General features: G+C 47.8%; 3 protein-coding genes across 10 annotated transcripts in view; 1 reads left to right on the forward strand and 2 right to left on the reverse strand.

Annotated features, from left to right (window-relative positions):
• The window catches only part of WDR33 (WD repeat domain 33), a 68,876-nt gene extending 62,766 nt beyond the window's left edge, over positions 1-6,110 (forward strand). For 3 of the 4 annotated variants that reach the window (XM_041486935.1, XM_041486936.1, XM_041486934.1), the window contains 4 exons: positions 1,677-1,843; positions 1,974-2,066; positions 2,827-3,012; positions 5,472-6,110. In XM_041486935.1, the coding sequence (XP_041342869.1) occupies positions 1,677-1,843; positions 1,974-2,066; positions 2,827-3,012; positions 5,472-5,701 (676 nt within the window). In that variant the 3' untranslated portion in view covers positions 5,702-6,110. The remainder of the gene's footprint in view (positions 1-1,676; positions 1,844-1,973; positions 2,067-2,826; positions 3,013-5,471) is intronic. The other variant, XM_041486933.1, reaches the window with a different exon arrangement.
• SFT2D3 (SFT2 domain containing 3) lies at positions 1,908-10,114 on the reverse strand. Of its 4 annotated transcripts, XM_041486943.1 has the most exons (4): positions 8,707-10,114; positions 8,284-8,501; positions 6,129-6,362; positions 2,856-2,991 (listed from the first exon to the last, which is right to left on the reverse strand). In XM_041486943.1, the coding sequence occupies exon 1, from the start codon at positions 10,024-10,026 to the stop codon at positions 9,373-9,375; it is 654 nt and encodes a 217-aa protein (XP_041342877.1). In that variant the 5' UTR covers positions 10,027-10,114; the 3' UTR covers positions 2,856-2,991; positions 6,129-6,362; positions 8,284-8,501; positions 8,707-9,372. The 4 variants fall into 4 exon arrangements, with proteins under 4 accessions (XP_041342876.1, XP_041342877.1, XP_041342875.1 ...); XM_041486942.1 differs by lacking the exons at positions 2,856-2,991; positions 8,284-8,501 and adding an exon at positions 1,908-2,043; XM_041486941.1 differs by lacking the exon at positions 8,284-8,501.
• Positions 10,115-14,196: 4,082 nt separating this feature from the next.
• On the reverse strand, positions 14,197-15,709 carry FBXL12 (F-box and leucine rich repeat protein 12). Of its 2 annotated transcripts, XM_041487019.1 has the most exons (3): positions 15,378-15,653; positions 15,229-15,301; positions 14,197-15,006 (listed from the first exon to the last, which is right to left on the reverse strand). In XM_041487019.1, exons 1-3 carry the CDS (start codon positions 15,461-15,463, stop codon positions 14,233-14,235), a joined length of 933 nt encoding a protein of 310 aa, XP_041342953.1. In that variant the 5' UTR covers positions 15,464-15,653; the 3' UTR covers positions 14,197-14,232. The 2 variants fall into 2 exon arrangements, with proteins under 2 accessions (XP_041342953.1, XP_041342952.1); XM_041487018.1 differs by lacking the exon at positions 15,229-15,301 and having other exon boundaries at positions 15,605-15,709.
• Between the last annotated feature and the right edge of the window lie 2,719 nt (positions 15,710-18,428).

Here is an 18,428-nt window from a genome sequence, read left to right on the forward strand (position 1 = left end):
GAAGGGCCCTGTTCCTGCAGCCCTGGGGCCTCGTGTTGAAGATCTTGGTAATTTCCAAGCTAAGGTGAATCACACCGTATCAGTATTAAAGCAGGAGGCCCTCTAAGAAACCTCTAGAGGACTGTGCTCTTTCAAGGCTAAACAATATTGCTCTGTGATTATTTGAACCATTTGTACCTGAAACTGTTGAGGTTGTTTTCCCAAACCATCCAGGTTAATGTAAATGGTTCATGGTCCATACAAAGCACTCCTCCATCCACTGTTGTACCTGTACAGGCACAGCAGCCTCCTCTCTGTATTGTGTTTGTTTTCTGGGAGGTGGAGACAGACCTATTGTTTTTTATTAAAAACAATGTAAAAGTTTAAAAATATTGTATTGTGTTATGACTACTGTTAAAATATTTAAATTTGTAATTAAAAGGTTAATGTTGTTAAAATTCTAAATAAAAGTATCTAAAGTTTTGCTTGTAATAGGATGCACTGTGTCGTTAATGAGCTGGGGAAGGGGATGCTGCACACAGCCAACGCCACGGGAATACTGCGGTGCTTCCAGTGCAGCCAGTGTGCAGCTGGGAACACTGGGGAGGTGGGGGGCATCTGTGACTGGGCAAGGAGAGCTCCACACCGTGTGCTGTCACTGAGGGTGGGCAGAGTAGTGTGGGGTGGCACGGTGGGGACACCAGTGTGCCTGCACCACCTGAGCACCTCAGCCGGGCTGTGACAGACAGGCGTCCTCACAGGGCAGGGCTGAGCTTTGCAAACCCTCCAGGTGTTTGGTGCTTGTGTCAGGACCAGAACTGCTAGTTATTCACACAGCCAGCTGCAGGCTTACCTGGCATGGCACTGACAGCTCAGGAAGAGCCATTCTCCTCTCTGAAGAGCTGTCCAAGGCCCCCAGTGTGGTGCTGGAGGAGCTGTACTCAGCTAAGATGCTGTGCAGAACCCAATCGTAGCATATTCCTGCAGATGCCCTTGGTACTTACTAGGCAGCAGTTACCAACTTCAGGCTCATAATTACATTTTGCAACACAAAATTCATTACTGCAGTTGGATGAACTGCTCTTCAGGTTGCAGAATGCCACTGTGCACTGTTCAGCCAGCACTGTGCCTACAGATCCAAGAGCAGTCTAGATGCATTTGCTAAAACTGTAAACTTTGAAGAATGGAATGAAAAGGAGCATTGTCTGGCAAAAGAATCATAGAACTAATAGGAATGAGATCCTGTAACGTTTTGTTACAGCCACGACTCTCATTGCTTCTATGTTTTCAGTTTGTTTTATGATGGAAATGGAAAGGACAAAAGGGAAGGGGAATGTAAGAGCATCAGAGTTAAGGGGAACTCACACTTTGCCTTGCCTTACCTCACCTTGTATCTATCGTCACTCATTGACTGTTTTTCCCACCTTTTCATTAAATGAATGCAATGTGTTTAATAATACTTTTCTTGTATGAAAAGCCAACGTAATCAGTGGAAGGAAATATGAGAGGAAGATTACAAAGCTTACTGTCAAAGTGCTCAAAGGCAGAAACGGGCACTTTCCCACCTACAAATCCTGTTCTAGTAACTGTATGTGCTGTAGCATTAAGTGAAACCGTTTAGAAATGAGTTGATAATTAAACTGAAGCTGCCTCAATTATGCCTAAAAACCGCATTTGTATCGTGTTCTTTGTTGTAGCTTCCGAAGAGGAGGACCCTCGAGACATGAGGGCCGGGGGCCCAGGGGCAGAGATGGTTTTCCTGGCCCTGAAGATTTTGGGCCAGATGATGCTTTTGACTCTCCAGATGAAAACTCCAGAGGAAGGGACCATGGTGCTCGGGGGCGAGGTCGAGGTGCTCTGAGAGGTAAGGGGAATGTTCTTCCACACAGAAATGCAAGGATGAGGAGGGAAAGGCACTTCTTGAGCAGGTGACATTATTTTCATGAATACAATGTCTCTTCTCACTCCTGTCCCCTGCTTCTCTTACTGCTCAGGAGCTCGGAAGGGTTTGCTTCCTACTCCAGATGAGTTCCCACGCTTTGAAGGAGGGAGGAAAGCAGAATCCTGGGATGGAAACAGAGAACCAGGTAAAAAATTGGGTGAGGTTTGTAGACTTCTACAATATAATAACTTCAAAAAAATATTTTTAAAATCCTGCCTTTTTCCTGCACCTCACATGTTTGTTACCAGTATTTTACCATGAGAAAAGCCAAATGCAGTTCTTTGGTCTTTTAAATTTAGGAAAAAAGAACTATACAGAATTTAACTGTCTCTACATACAGCTGTCTTATTGAATAAAAGTGATTGTGGCCTCAAAGCCTTGATTTTCAGTTGTGCTCCTGTACAGTCCAGAACTGCCTGGGCACTTGTCACCTCTGGATGACTGAATCATATCATGGGTTTTTTTAATATCTTTATTAATACCAACAGTAATCTTTCTCTGTCTTGGTGTCTTTTCAGCTGCAATGTCTGACAGCTTGTATGTGCAGTTGTGTTACTAAAGGCAACCCTATATGGGACAAGACAGAGCTGTAGAATGTCATGGAAAACAAAGCACAAATGGCACATGAATAAATGAAGGTGTGATTGTCTCTAAAATATATGGAAGTATTTTATACTGGAAAGAACACTTTACATCTGCCACACTTTTCTTTCCTATCATCTTTAGAATCTGTTTTACCTTTAGCTTTTTTTACTAAAAAATGGGACAGAGGAGAAACTTTACATAATTTGAACTTCAAACTGTGTGCCAAACAGTGTGGGCAGTTTGTAAATTTATGTGGCTGCCTTCAAAAATGAAGAATAATGATCCAATGAACATTACTTCTCCTGTGTTTTCGTGCACAGGTCCTCGTCCAGATCACCCTCCTCATGATGGGCACTCTCCAGCCAACAGAGAACGTTCCTCTTCACTCCAGGGCATGGACATGGCCTCACTGCCACCACGGAAACGTCCCTGGCACGATGGACCGGGAACCTCTGACCACAGGGACATGGATGCTCCAGGTGGACCTCCAGAGGAGAGGGGCAAAGGTAAAAAGCCCCTTTGATTAGAACCCTTAAGTAACACTGGCATGTATTTTCAGTATTGAGTGTATCCAGAACTTCTCTGTTCAGAGGGGATAAAGCTGAGCTGGTAAATACCTGATTTTACCAGCTGGGAAGTTAGAGACCAGTCTTACAGGAACATAAGAACAGAGGGATTTTCAAACATCAAATCCAGATCTTGTCTCCAGCATCACAGAACCCCCTTCTTTATTGCCCTGTTCAAAAGTAATTGGTTTTTGGTTCCCTGTTACTCAGCTGGAAAACTCATTAAGAGCATTTTTCCCTCATTTTCAGAATAGTTGTTTATTAATATTAATGCTTGTGATGTTATTCTTTAACTCAAATATAAGAACATTGAGCCTGGAGTGATATGTCCCTGAAGTGCTCTCTAGACCTCTGAAGATCTGACTTACTAAAACATTGTTTTTACATTTAATGGCTTTCTAGTTACCTTTTGTGTACTTCTCTAACTGCTTTGTCATATAAACTTTTGATATGACAACATCCATGGACAGACCTCTAAAACTTAATAGAAGTAGACTATGTTTAAAAAAAAAGAGGGAAAATGTTTTTCCCTTGATCTGTGCTTATCATTCACTAATTTAATTTGATGTCTTGTGTTGTAATTAAGTTGAATGTTGGTTCCTGTTATTACTGAATGCCACCTCTGATTGCACTGAACTCCACCACTTCCAGCCTGAACCAGCTCTTCTCCAAGTCAGAGCTCTGATTTCTTTATTCTTTCTAGAAATTGTTGTCTCTTTCACTATCCTTGTTACTCTGTATGTGATATTTTGAGTTTTAAATTATCCTTTTCTAAATTAAATTAGGTAACTAGGAATTGCACACACTATTTAAGATGTGGTGTAACCATGGATTTCTACAGTTCTCTTGTGTTTGTTCCACTTTCTCCATTCCTTCCTAACAGTTCCTGGTGTTGTAGTTCCCTCTAAGTGGCCCCATGCTACTGTAACCCACAGAACATATTCTTTTGGAGTCAGTGCTATTAGCATCACAGCAGTTCTTGATCCTATTTGTTACACATCTCAGGACTTCTGTTCTCTTGTGTAAATACTGTCTTTCTTTAATGTCCTCATATTGACTACCCACTGTCAGGTAGTGATCAGTGACAAACGTCCTTCTCATTTGCTTCCAGATGCTGAGCTGGCAGCCTGCAGCTCAATTTGGTGCTGTTAGACTGCACAGCTTTGTCTCTGATGCCACTGAACACTGAATCCCAGCCCACTTCTCCCACCACTGTCCCCAAGCTCATTCAGTTTTAACTGCTTATCACTCCTCCTCTGCATGGACTCTGTTCCCAGGTTTTATCATTCCTTCACAGATGTTTTGAATGAAACTCTGCTGATAAACTTCTCTACCAGTATTTTTCCTTCCATATCTACATGCTGTAGTTCTCAGTTTAGCCAGCATCTATCAAGGATTCCTTTTCCAGCTTCAGTAATGATTGTGATAACTCTATCAGATTCTTTGTTAAACTCAAAACAATTGTTGTCCAGGCACAAGTGTGGTAATTAACTCATAATTTAGAATGATGGCAGAAAGCCTGATAAACCATGAACAATACTTCTTCATATGTGGGCTATATCACTTTCAGTTGTATTGGTAAAGTTCTTTGAAGATTAAAACTTCATTAATGTTTCTGTGAAACAGTTTGGTGACTGTTTTACATAGAATCATCCACAGTCAACAAAAATCACTCTTGCTGAAGTGCAGCAAAAATACCTGAATTTAGCTGTAGTAGGTGTCCTTAAAACAAATTTATCACTGATTTTGTTTTCTCAAAATACTACTACTTATTTTAGGCTAATTAATTGGGTTGGGGTTTTTTGTTGTTCATATCAAACATATCAAAACCAAAAAGGTATGTGAGAATTAGAAAATTCTATTCTGTGAGAATTAGAAAATTCTGTTCCTGGCAGTAAGAGCTTGAGTACTTTTTGTTCCAGGTTAGTAGTAAAATAAAGCATTTTTCCATTCTTTTTAGCAAAAAATTGGAACAAAACAGTAATGTTACTCATGATCTTCACCATCAGCCTCAACTGTCTCAATTGTCAACACTGCTATGTCTCTGTTTAGGATTTATAAAAAGTGTTTTGCAATAAAAACAGAACCCCAGTGCTGAAGCACAGGAACTGGCAGTTTGAAGGAAAAGCTATCACTATTCTGACTTCATTTCAGTGCCTGCTGACAGTATCAAATGTTAGCTTTAATTCCCAATGAATTGCTTGATTGTTGTCTGTTTTCTTAGCTGTAATGGAGACACTTACTCTGTATAACAAAATTGTACTGAGGGAGGAGGCATAAAATTGCAGGTTTCAGCTACAGCTGGTTTATGAATGATGACACCAAAGTAGAAGCAGCTCAGTATCTGTCTGAGACTCAGCTCAAACTTACACCAGTAACTGGTTGTGCTTCCTTTGCAGGACGAGGAAATTCGGGACCTTCACAGAGAGCGCCAAAATCTGGGAGGTCCAGTTCTCTAGATGGAGACCACCACGATGGATTCCACAGGGAGGAAGCTTTTGGTGGAGGCCCTGGGGCAGGCAATAACCCTTCTCGAGGAGGAAGGAGCAGCAGCAATTGGGGAAGAGGAAATAACATGAACTCTGGCCAGTCCCGGAGAGGAGGATCTCGGGGTGGACGAGGCCGATAGAAGAGGCTTTGACTGGGTCATGCCCAGTCCTTTTGGGACAATATTTAAATAGACTGCTACTCTGGACTCACCTGCAATGCCACGAACCTGGATTCTTAACTGGGATAACTGAATGTGCATTAGTTCCTAACAAGGGTCTTTCTTTTCCTGAATCAGTCCTTTGCCTCTGGCTGCAATATTGTAGCTACCTTTGTTTTGTTCTTTCCACTCCCATTCCCCTCACTTTCTTGTTTTGTCAAGAGCTGGAATTTCTTTGAAGTGTTGTGGAACATGGGGCATCTCCACAGATTTCAGTTCACCTCCAGACAGAACCTTGTTTCTATATGTACAGTTTGTCAAAGAGTTACGTTGGTTTTGTATGAATACAGAATGTAATTTGCGCAAAAATTAACAAAAAAAAATCAATAGTGTGTGATTCTTTACTCACCTATTCCTACAGAGGGTTGTATTTAGGCAAACTTGTGTTTCAGATGGAGCAACAGTACTACCTCCTGAAATCTCAGCCATTTAAAATACTGAGAGCCGATTCCTGGGGTTTTGGTTTATCATGTACAGAGAAGTTTCATTTTCACCTTTAGCCACAGCTGTCTACAGATTACAATGGTGCTGAGGTCAAAATTCCAAAATGCAGGCAATCACCACTGCTTGCTAGTCTGCCATCCTGAAACAGAAAAGAGTGGAATAGTGTTTAGAACAAGTTGTCAAAGACATAGTGTGAGTTACATAACGTGGATCCTAACACAGACATCACAGCAGACTGGCATTCTACCCTTCACCTAGGCAAGCCACGGATTTTTGTTCAGAACAGGATCTGCTTGTAGAAATTGAGAAAGTTTAGCAGCTTGATTGGTATGTTTTTCAGCAGCTGTGTGACACATTGTTCAAAGCTATGGGTGTAGCAGAGTCTGGTGCATTAATTGCTGAGGTGCAATTCATCACTTCCAGAATAAGTTTTTTTTAAGTGTCTTTTTCTTTAGGATATTGTTACCTGGTTTTACTAAAGGAGGGAAATGAGGAGGAGGGGTTATTCCCATTTCCCACATTTCATAATAAAGCTGCTTACCAACCATGAGCTTGTTTTCCCCATAAATCATTCCTATTAATTATCTCCAGTCACCATGTTATCAGAAGGCTCCTTTAACACCTAAAGCCTCAGTGAAAATGTTATCACGTAAGTACTTAATCTACAGGTACCCCTCAGGAAGGTCCTGTATTGAAAGTAGAGCATAAAATAAGAAATCACTACCAGGCTTCCCTCTCTCCTGCCTCGAATTTCAGGCTATAATCAGGATGAGACTCAGTTCTAGAGGCTCCTGCATCCCAGTAACACACAGAGCTGTTGCATCTTCTCACAGGCAGGTTTACCAAAGACTGGCTCAAGTCCTGATGTCCCATCTTCCTTAAAGACATCAAAGCACAGATGCTCAGCTGTTGTTCTCTTGGTTCAGTCAGTCACTTTTTACTTGGTTTTTAATTTGTGGTGTATCAAATCACATTTGAAAATTGTAACTGATCATTAGCCTATAAAATCCTTGTCATGGGGGTCAGGAGAGACAGAATGGTCTAAAAGGAATTAACTAGAAACAGCTGAGATGCATCTGATATGACACAGTTTGCCCGTTGAGAAAAATGCTTTTTAGCTCTATCTGAAGGACTTTGGGTGTATGTCTGGGAGTTGGGATTTGTCCTGAAGTTTTCATGAGAAATACTAACGAGTTCATCATTGGCAAAGAGTTTTGCTTGCCCTCTTGTTTTTTTTTTGTTTTTTTTTTTTTTATTTAGCAAGCCCAATATATGTTTAAGGGGCTAAAAGAGGTCTAAGACTATTTAGAGGATGAGCTGTAAGCTTTAATTAAACCACAGTCCTCTACCAAAACAAGTGTATCTAACAAGAGAAAATGCAGTTTTATCTAGACAACTTATATTTCCTCTGATGATTGGTTAATTCCTTAAACAATTATGGTACTTAAATAATACTCTTCAAGGGGCAGCTTTTTAAATGGAGTTTTGAAGTATTTCACAATCATATGCTCAAAAAGTCCTAAGAAAATTTGATATAGTTTCTACAAAATCTTGGAAGGTAACAGCATAGGAGGAGACGCAAGTAGCTTCCCAGTCTGTGATACCAAGACCCACTATTACTGGGAAATTGGAACAGTTATTTAATGGGAATACTTCTGTATTCCTCAGGTCGTGTTATTTTACCAGTGCTGCACACAGACTCTTACGCTCTACCTGTTAGTTCAGTAGTTAATTTGACACTGCTGTTAGGAATAAAATTAATTTTATATACTGTAACTTAGAAATTGTAAAAACAAGAGAGCTAATTTAATGCTATTCTCATAGTTCTGATCTACATTCTTAATGGAAAAAAGTGACCATTAGTGAAATGTCTATACTGACAACTGGACACAAATAGTTTTATTAAAGCAATCTATGTACACTTAAGCACGCCCTTTAACAATTTCAGTTTAATTCAGAAAAGTATTTGGTAAATCTGTTAAAACTAAATAGTGATAGCAGGTAAGTATTGCAGTGGCTTTCTTTTCTCCATGAGGCACAAATGCTCAGTGAGAACTCACTGGGGGCTCTGTGCAGGTGAGGCCCCGTTGTCCCATTTCCTTGCACGGTCCAGTACCCAGCCCAAACTGGAGCACCCAGCTCTGTCAGCCTGAATTCAGCACCCTCCTGAGGCAGCTCAGTTTCTGCACTGAAGCAGAGCTCCAGTTACTGGCAAATTATTTTTGAAGGTCACGCTGGGACAAGTAAGCAACTCCTGCCCAAGTTCAGAGAGCAGTACCTATACACAAAAGTAAAGTTGTAAGGGTTGAAGCTCCCGTTTTAAAGCCCAGTTTGGTCCCTTACAGCAGTACCTGCAAACGCCAGTGCTCTTAACCAACATCAGCACTTTGCATCCTCTCATCATCATGCAGGAACACCCCCTCCCCTTACGATTATGGGCAGTGCTTGTGACCCACAGCCCCAGGAAAGTTTGTTTCACTTACTGGATGGTTATTTTAAAGCTGCTTTATAGAGAGAAATGCAGTTCAGTGGCCAGAGTCTTCGTATTCACCACTGGTCTGAGGTGACAGCAAAAACAGTATGTGTTCATAGTGTAGGGGTCAGCACAAAATGAGGTAACACCAGTTAATTTTTCAATGTTCTCCCCTAGCCTCGATCGCATTTTGCTAAATCATCTTCGTGTTTCGGCATCCGTCAGCCTTGCGCACCTCAGCTGCTCCTCAGTACCGGGCCAGTCCACAATGACGCCGCACGGATCCGCGGTCCGCAGCAGCCGCTGCAGCAGCCACACGGTCCCGGCTGGAGGCACGAGCGGGATGCTGCCAGCTCCCCACCCAGAGGTGGAGCGATGCCAAGCCGTGCCTAGGGAGCTGACAGCGCGGTAAGGCAGATAACGAGCTCGGGGGCGGCTCGGCAGGCTGACACCGCACACAGCACCCGCAGCTCCGAGTCACCGGGGCCGCTCCGGGCTGACAGCCCCGCCGCTGCTGCTCGAGCGCTGGCGAGGAAAACGTGCCGGGACGCGGAGGAGGCGAAGAGAAGCGGCGTCCCCGCTGGTCTGGGAGTCGGCTGGCGACAGCGCGAGGCTCTCGGTCCGTGCGCGAGGGACTCCCGCGGGGACGCGGCCGCTGCTCCCCGGCGCGCCGGGCTCACAGAGGCAGTGCCTTGCCCCGGCCGCACACCGCGGCGCGGAGCAGCCCGGCGAGGCGGCGCAGGCCGGCGGCACCGCCGGGCAGCGCGGCCAGGAGCGCGGCGGCGGCGATGCCGAGCTGCGCGGCGGCGCCCAGCGCCGTCAGCGCGGTGCTGCGCAGCGCCAGCGCGGCGTACAGCGTCCCGAAGAGCGCCCCGAGGTACAGCAGCGCCCCGCGGCCGGGCTCCCGCAGCAGCCGGGCGGGCCCGCGCAGCAGCGCGGCGGCGCCCAGCGCACACAGCGAGCCGAGCGACCAGAGCAGCGCGAACTTGCGGGCGCGCAGCAGCAGCAGCGGCACGCACAGCCCCGCCAGCCCGAAGCACAGCGCGGCCAGAAGCACGCACAGCCCGCTGCCCGCCAGCCGCTGCCAGCGCGACAGCCCCGGCAGCCACGGGTCCTCCTCTCCCGTCCAAGGCCACACCGTGGCGCCCGGGGGACTGCCCGGCGGGAACGGGTTCAGCGCCCCCAGCCAGGCCCGCAGCCCGCCGCCGTCCCCCGCCTCCTCCTCCGAGCCGCCGGCCGCCGGCGGTGCGGGGACCGCGCTGGGACCGGTGGCGGCAGCAGCCTTGGACTGCGCGAGGTACTCGTGCAGCTGCCGGCCCAGGTCCGCCATGGCGGGGATGGCACCGGGCGCTACAACGCTCCCTCCGCCCACCCCGGCGCCGCCATTTTCCCGGGCAGGGGCCACATCCGGGGCACGGCAGAACACGCGGCCGCAGGCCGGGGAGAGCAGTGCGCATGCGCCGGGGACCGTGAGGCGTAGGGCGCGTGCGCGGAGGTCGTGAGGGCTATGGGGGCTGTGAGAGCTGAGAGGGCGATGGGGGCAAGGGGATCTGTGAGGGCTGTGAGGGCTCTGGAGACTGCGAGGGCTCTGCGCTGTAAGGGCTATGTGAGCTGTCTAGAGCTGCGGGGTCCCTGAGGGCTGTGTGGGCTGTGAAGGGCTACAAGCCTGGGATTAACCTGTCGGTGATTGACAGGTGGGATCAGCCCAGGAGATTGATTGACAGGCGGTACTAAGAATAGTTGAGATGGGGAGCCGTCCACGCAGAGTGATTGATGGGCAGGGCCAAGGGTGAAGAGGGGCAGGCTCAGCCTCCCGGGGTGATCACAGGCCGGGCCATGGGAATGCCCCTCAGCTGCCGGAGACACCGGGGCACCGGAGCAGTCCTCTGTAGCCAGGCCTGCGGGCCTGAAACTGGGATTCCGCCTCCCAAAACGGAACATCCGAGGATTACTCCCAGACAAAAGCTGCCACACTGACAGGACTCACTGGCCTTTGCTTCCTGGGGATGGCCTCTCAGCTGCCCCACAGACACTGGGGTGCCAGGCTTTCCTTCCTGTGGAAAAGGGCCGTCCTTCACAGCCAGGCACCAGATGGGTCTGCCTGGACCTTTCCTCCCCTGGGCCACCTCTGACCTGCACCTAAAGTACTGGGCCTATGTGCTTTCCTTCCTGTGGAAATTAATTCCCATCCAGGAGCCTGTGCTGGAAATTTGATTTGCACCTCCAACAGGTGCAATGTGCTGGAGTGCTTCTGTGCAGATACACTGTTGTGCACCACAGTAAACTGACATTTCAGACTGCAGGCGTGTGATGCTACATAAGGCTGAGAATTAACCTGCAGAGCACCGTGGTTTAAAGGGTGCAAGAGGAGAGTGACTGCCACAATTGCCTTCCAAATTGTGGTTATCAGCGGTTAGAGAGGTCAGTGAACACTGTCTGTGCTGGCACGGGTCCCATTCGAGACTTGTGTTGAAACAATTCCGTTTAGCTTTAGACTCCGAGATTCAGCAAATATTGTGGTAGAAAGCTGTGAAGAAAACTACAATACTGCACCAGTGCGTTTGGCATGGCTTACAAGAGGCAAGGGGCAGCTGCAGACCAGCACTGGTTCAGCAAGCTGTTGCTGTGTCAACATTTAACTTACATCCTGTGAAAAGCGACCCCACTCTGGAGTCATGAATTTTCCTGCTCAGCCTCATGTACCATCACATTCTTTCACTCTCCAAAACCCAGCTTCAAAACTGTGGGTCCTAAACCAAAAAGTAAGCACTGGCCTTCCCTTTCCCCTTGCAATCTCACAGAGTCCAGTTACAAAACTAAGAATGTTCAGCAGTTCATACCCTGGAAAAGGTTCTAGAGGAGAAAGGCCATGCTGGAATTTGCTTTTCTTTTGCAGCCTATAAACTGCCCAGCCAACAGTGAGACGATTCCTTCCCAGCGATATGCAGGATGACATTCCTTCAGTCTCGAAGATTCAGGATCCCCAACGGAACCCCTACACCAGCTGCTCCCACACTAGCAGTGCCGGGACAGAAAGGGCGTGACTGTTACCTGGCCACTGTCAGCGCTCACAAAGCACGCCACACGATGGCGGTGTGTACTTGCAAAAGAAGGAAATTCGCCTTTTCTAGCTCTAAACCACCCAAAATGCAGATCCAAGTTCAAAATGTCACTGCTCTCAAACTGAGTCAGGACAGAAAGATTTCACTGACTTTCCCCTTCCAAGAACAAACCCCTACTTGCACCATACTCAAAACCAACTCCTCTGTGCTAACAAATTTTTTCTCTCATGGAGTCTGGCTACAAACTTGAAAACCATGGGCAAAAGTGTAGCTGACAAAAGTGCCAGCTGAGAAAGCTGTCGCTGGCCAGAACTGCCGGTGCACCCATCGAGCTGCACCCACACACCCTGCTGTCAGCACTTTCCTCCGCAGCTCTGTGCACCATCAGCATCCTTCAGGCTCTCAGAGTCACGAGCCAAACAGAAGGCACAAGCAGATGCACTTGGCTGAGAAAATAAAATGGATTTGGATCTGATAAAACAGCTGGGTATGAATATTAAATATATACATGTATGAAATCGTGGTACATGTGTGTAAGCTGGTGTGTGAAGAGGCAAAGGAGCAGCTTGGTCACTTGCTGCAGTGATTGATAAGCCTAAATTTTATGGTTTCTCTGAGTTTTCACCTTGAGGGCTGTGAACTGCTGCTCCTCTCAGGATGCTATGATCAGTTTCGTGTCCTGGCTTTGCTGAAGGTTTAGCTGTCTCTGTTGGACATTTATTATGTATTTTTAAAAACATTTGGGCTTTGATGTAATGATGTGTATATGGACACTGAGAAGGTGGGGCTGGGGGAAGAAACGCTCAAGGCAGCAAAAGATGAAATGAACTGAGTAGAAACCCCTTGCATTTGGAAATCAGAAGAAATACAGGTCAGGAATGGTCCTCCAAAGAGCTTCAAGCAGGTATGTGGGGAGGGTGAGCAGAACCAGAACTGCTGATTAAAGACCTTTCAGTTGTTTATTCCCCTGATTTGCCCATAGTAATCCAATATTTACAGTTCCCCTCCTGCTTCCAAACCTAAACCACTCCACTTTGCACCATATCAATTTGTAATTGCTGTTCCCTGTTTAGCAGTTAGTTAATGGAAAACTGGAACGACTGTGGAGATACTAAATTCTGTTGTGCCACCAGGATTGCAAAGATCCTGCTGCAAAGATCAGAACACTGAGGTTCTTGCTGCCTCTCACTGCTCTTTGACTGACTGATGGATTTTTACTGGTTTTGATTTAACCTTTTCCTGTTGTATTGTCCCTCCCCATCCCAGAGAGTGCTGGAACAGGGAATGCTGGAGGTTTTAATAAGACTGATTCCACCAGTGTTAATCTCCTTGTCTGGGATAAACACAGAGTGGTAGTTACTAAGTCAGCAGCCTTGGGATGCTTTCCAAAGCAGAGCTGGAAGGAACACTTTCCCTTTGGATATTTGCCCTGAAGCTACCCCAAGACTGGGTTTAGGAACAAAAATGAGGCAAGGGCACAAAGGCCACCTGACAGCAATGAGGATTTCAATACATGGAGGGTCACTGCCATCCAGGGCCATCTGAAACCCAAAGGTTTATTGCATGTGTGTAGCTGAATGGAGGGCAGGGGGTGTTTGGGATGAAAACAGAAAAGGCTCAACTGAGGCATTAGTTGTCCTGCTCTGTTTCCTGTGGGACGCTCTTGTCACAAGGAAGGCTGTCCTAAGGGGCAGGAGAGATGCTGAAGCAGGTTAAAAAAAAAACAAGTCCTAAAAACAAGGATTCAAATGAAAGTTAAAAGCTTGCAAGTTTTTTAAAATAAATACAGTATTTGCTTTAAAATATTGAATAAAAATTAAGAATAACAACATAACATTAAGGTGGTTATCTGGTGCTAGGATATTGGGGGATGGGGGAGGAAGAGGATGTGAACACAGACAATAAAAGTTGATGAGAAGATGTGGATGTTACCAGCAAAACCCAGAGGGAACAGCAGCCCCAGCAATGCCTGGGGGCAAATGGGATGTCTGGCTTTTGGGACCAAGTGTTCAGGAATCCTCATGACCAGTCTGACAGGTGACTTGAAGATCTGAATTTGAAGGAAAGGAGAAGGAATTGGTAATTGTGAGGTTTTGGCTGCCAGGTCTGTTTTTTCCATGGCAGAAGGGTGCTTCACTTCACTCCTTGAATTCTCCTCTCATTAAGCTGCTGTCTAATCCTCAGCAGTGGAGAAAGAGGAGAATACAGAGCTTAAACTTATCATCACCCCAGCCAGTTTTTGGTCAGTGGGGTTCCCAAAGCTGGGTGTGCTTCTCAGCTTTCCGATCAAAAGCTTGTTTAAAAACTTATTTACCTGACAAGCTGTTTAACGTATTTATGTGAAAAAACATAATATTTTAAGGCCAATGGGAATTCTGTCCCAAAGCTACAGGAAAACAGGTTTTTCAAAAAAAAAAAAAAAAAAAAAAAAAGAGCACTTCAGGTGTACTAAGGAAGGACAGAACTTCAGGCTGTCACAGAGTGTGAGATATGGTGCAATGTGGGAAATTCTCCTGAATTTTACCAAGGAGTTCATCTTCAAAGCAAGTGCCACCTAATTTGAGATGGTTCAGGCGAGGCAGCACTTGCAACAAAGCGATAACAGTACCAAGGGAGACCAAATCATAGAGGTCGAGGCACAGGGTCTCCAGGTGCTCCAGTGTCACAATAGCAACCAGCCCCCTGTTTGTCAGGAAGTAGGCATTGCTGATTTCCAGGTAGCGGAGCCGCTTCATGTGGCGCCCGATGAATACCATGGCAGCATCGCCGATGATGCAGTGCCGTAGAATCAGGCGTTCAAGCGCTTCCAGGTGTGGAGCTGCTGCTTGGATCCCCATATCAGTGACGCGGTAAGTGCCACAAAGGCTCAGCGTCTTCAAGTGGTTCTGTGAGGAAATGTCAAGAAGATGATGGTCAGAAAAGGTGGGAATGCTGTGGATAGCGAGGTGTTGTACCTGTGGTGGCGGCACCGAAGGGGAGACGCAGAACCAGGCATCGGGGATGTCGCAGAGGCTCAGCTCCAGCGTGGTGACAGAGGCGGGCATGCTCTCGTACGGGACATGGCGGAGGTCAGTCTCGGTCAGGCACAGCCGATGGAGCTGGGGGCAGCGCTTCCGAAGGGCAGCCAGCAGTGCCGGCGAGAGGAGCCGCTGCTTGCCGCCGGAGCGGGGCACGCCGCGCATCCGCAGGGTGCACAGGCTGTCCGGGAGGCGGTGGCGCACCAGGTGCCACAGCGTGCGGCGGGTGATCTGCGGGTGAAAGGGCCGGCTTCCAGGGACGCCGCGGGGCAGGGCAGCCCTGGCGCCGTGGGCCGGTTCCCCCCCGTTCCCTCAGCGTCTGCCTGCAGCGGGGTGATCTGCCCCCCCAGTCAGTCTCTGTGCACACTGGGGTGATCTCGCCTCCCCCATCCCTCCTGCCCACAGCGGAACTCTCTCCGCCCCCGGCCCGCGGTGCGGACGGGCGGCCCGTACCCGGTGAGGGCTCAAATCCACATGTGTCCAGACCGCTCGGTCCTGCGCCAGCCGCTGCCACCGCCGGCACACCCTGCGGGGAGGCGATCGGCCGTCAGCGCCGGGGCGGGGAAGCGGCAGGGGGCCGGTCCCGCCCGGGGAGACCCTACCTGGCCGCTCGCAGCCGGTCCCGCAGCGGCAGCAGCGCCAAGACCTGCACCAGCACCGAGTCGGGCAGGGGCGGCCGCGCCGCCATCGCGGCCGTTACTACAACAACCGCGAGCGCGGCCCTGGCGACGCCTCAGCTCCGGCACCGCCAGGCGCGGCCTCGGAGGTACCCGTAGGCCCCGGTAGCTCCGCCGGGCTCGGCACCTCCCTGTTTAACCCCTTTCCTTACCGACAGCCCCCTCACGGTGCCTCCGCGTTGAGCCCCGGTGTCTCGTCCAGTGCCGCCCGTGTCCCTGCTCGGTGCCTCTTGTCCTGTCATTCCCCCCACCCCCGGCCTCTTGCCTGGCACTGCCCCTCTCGGTGTCTCTTGGAGAAGAAGTGGCTTAGCACTGACCATTCCTGGCCCAGTCACTCTCCCTGACGTGCTGTTTCTAACACCCTGCTAATGTTCACATGGCACCGGCTCACATCATTTCCTCTCTGGATGCCCAGCAGGCCATTACAGAGCGGGAACAGCTGTCATAGCTCTCAGAGAAGAGCCTGGAATATCTGCAGTGTGTAGTTGCAACCCAGGAAGAAGAGACTACAAAGTAATAAATTCAACTCTGACCTCAGGGAGATGCTTGAGCAGGTAAAATATGCTGTCCCTACCTCTGCAAAGCTTGGTTGTCCTGTAGAACACGACACATTTCACCAGACAGCACTTTGGAGTTGTCTGCTTGTCGTCTGCTGTGGACACACACTGTTGTGTTGTATTTTCTCTTTATTCTGACACCCCTTCATGGCCTTCACAAGTGCACTTCACACTGATGCCACCTCCTTGCCCCAGTGCCCCCAGAAACACACTTGTCTCTCTTTTGTAGCCCACGCCGAGTGCTTTTTGCCCACAGCTAATGGTCTTTGGGCAGAGATCTCCTTGTCCTGATGTCCAGAAGTCATTTTGCTCCATTTGGTGGCAGGTTTCTGTGATCTTTTCTCACATCCATTGTGTAGGTGGAACAGGAAGGGAGAAGCCTGAGGAGACTTCTCTGAAAGTCTGACCAGCAAACGAGCTGCTTCCGTACGGGTGCAAACAGGATCTTCCCTGGTGGGAGGAGGCTCTGGCCATGCAGTCGTGGTGGCAGTAGCAGCAATTGCCAGACTTGTCCCTGTACTTTCATGGCTTTGGTAACACCCTGGTCTCCCTGGGGAGGTGAATCTTCACAGGCATCAGGGCAGAATACATGGAAGATTTATGTCAGTCAAGTACAGGATGCTGAGCTCTGGGAAGCGAGCCAAGACTGCTGCTGAAGCCACCAAGGCTGCTGAAGACTGCTGAAGGCTGTTTTCACCAGGAAGCCTTGGAGTCTGAACTTCAGTTGTGACTGAAAGCAAACTGAACTCCTCTCCCTTGGGACTCGTGGCTGCCTGTGCTGTGGATCTACTTCTGCAGTTCAGCAGTGTGTTGGTTTTGCACAGCCTGGGTTTTGGTATGGAGATGGACGTGCTGCTGGCCAAGGCTGGGCCAATTACAGAGGTTGGTAACACCTCTGTGGTAACAGATTTAAGAAGAAAATCAAAACAAAGGGGGATGCACTGTTAATTCTAGCTAGAGAAGAGGAGGAGGTGAGAACATGTTGGGGAGACAATGTGGGGACATCAGGGTCAGTGGGGAAGGAGGGGCAGGAGATGCTCCAGGGGCCAGAGCCGAGATTCCTCTGCAGCCATGGTGAGAGCCTGGTGAGACAGCTGTGCCCCTGCAGCCCCTGGGGATCCACGGGGGATGCAGAGATCCACCCACAGCCTGTGGGACCCACGGGGGATGCAGAGATCCACCCACAGCCCCAGGCTGGAAATAAATCCCCACAGACTGATGTCTATAGGGCAGGTGTTTGTTTATTTATTTATTTTTCATTAGTACTACACTTATCTATTTCTAAAGCTATCCCCCTGGTGAGGTTTTTTTCTTTTTTTTTTTTTTTTTTTTTCTGGTCTATTCAGCATTAAGCTACTAGTTAACCATATACCAGCCATTACATTGTATAAAAAGTTATTTATGTCAGGTTATTAGGTATAAAAGTTATAATTCAGGCTATATAAGTGTAAAAAGCTATGATTCAGGTTATGTAGCTATCAGGTTATTTAAATATATAAAAAGTCATTATTTAGGTTATATTGATATCAGGTTATGTAGATATATCAGGTTCTATTGATATCCTATAACAAGTTATATAAGCACTTTGTAAATTTGGTCTAAGTTATATAGCCTATATAACTAATAATAGTTATATAGTCTATATTTCCTTAGAACTGAGGGTCAGGATTTACAGCTCTGCCAAATTTTCTGCCCTTCGAAGGTTTTATACTCACATTTTCAATAGCAGAATGATTGCTGTGTCTTATTAATCCTGCCATCTAAGTCCTTCTCCAGGGAGAAATAGGGAGGTGGCAGCATTAAGCACCCAACAGCCCATTTCTGCAGCTTTTTGGCTGGGCACTGCAGGAGAAATGTAGCAGCAATGCCCTTCTTCTGCCTGATCTTCATGGGACTTTTGAGCTCCTGCTTCATGTACAGCCTTTGGCAAAGAATGGGGCCCACCCAGCAGGGCTGGGTCTGCAGCCAGTGCCCTGGTATGGGGTGTGGGGTCATTCCTTCTCTTCCTGGGGTGTTTACTGACTGATTCCTCCTGGCCTCCTTTACTGCTCCATGGGCTTTCCAGCTGTGAGAGAAATCTGCTCCCTGAGCACCCTTAGTAACAGAAGTAGAAAGCTTTTCCCAGTCCCTCTTACTTTATTCTCTTAACTAAGCATGGCTCTGTGATTTCAGCAGCAGTGCTTCTGCAAGGACACAGTCCTTGGGGAGGCTCCCAGATTTCGTCAGTCTCCCACTGGCTGCTCCACAGGATCAGTTAGACATGAAACCCTCAACCCCTCATTCCCTATATTTCCACTGCTTTTGAGATATCAAAGATATGAAATATAAAAATAAAGTTTAGAAACCAAACCAAGAAAATGAGTCCCAGTTCTCTATAGAATGGCTGAGTCACTGGAAGATGCTGCAGCCTCAGTCATTA

The sequence above is a fragment of the Pyrgilauda ruficollis genome, unplaced genomic scaffold (genome assembly GCF_017590135.1).
Source record: "Pyrgilauda ruficollis isolate IOZ18807 unplaced genomic scaffold, ASM1759013v1 scaffold79, whole genome shotgun sequence".
NCBI lineage: Eukaryota > Metazoa > Chordata > Aves > Passeriformes > Passeridae > Pyrgilauda > Pyrgilauda ruficollis.

What these genes read in the sequence shown, in the direction of transcription:
- SFT2D3 (XM_041486942.1), bottom strand. Translation starts at nt 10,026, where the DNA reads ATGGCGGACCTGGGCCGGCAGCTGCACGAGTACCTCGCGCAGTCCAAG.
- FBXL12 (XM_041487019.1), bottom strand. Translation starts at nt 15,463, where the DNA reads ATGGCGGCGCGGCCGCCCCTGCCCGACTCGGTGCTGGTGCAGGTCTTG. An exon ending in GACCGGCTGCGAGCGGCCAG is followed by an intron (nt 15,302 to 15,377) that starts GTAGGGTCTCCC and finishes GCCTCCCCGCAG; the next exon opens with GGTGTGCCGGCGGTGGCAGC. An exon ending in TGGATTTGAGCCCTCACCGG is followed by an intron (nt 15,007 to 15,228) that starts GTACGGGCCGCC and finishes TTTCACCCGCAG; the next exon opens with ATCACCCGCCGCACGCTGTG.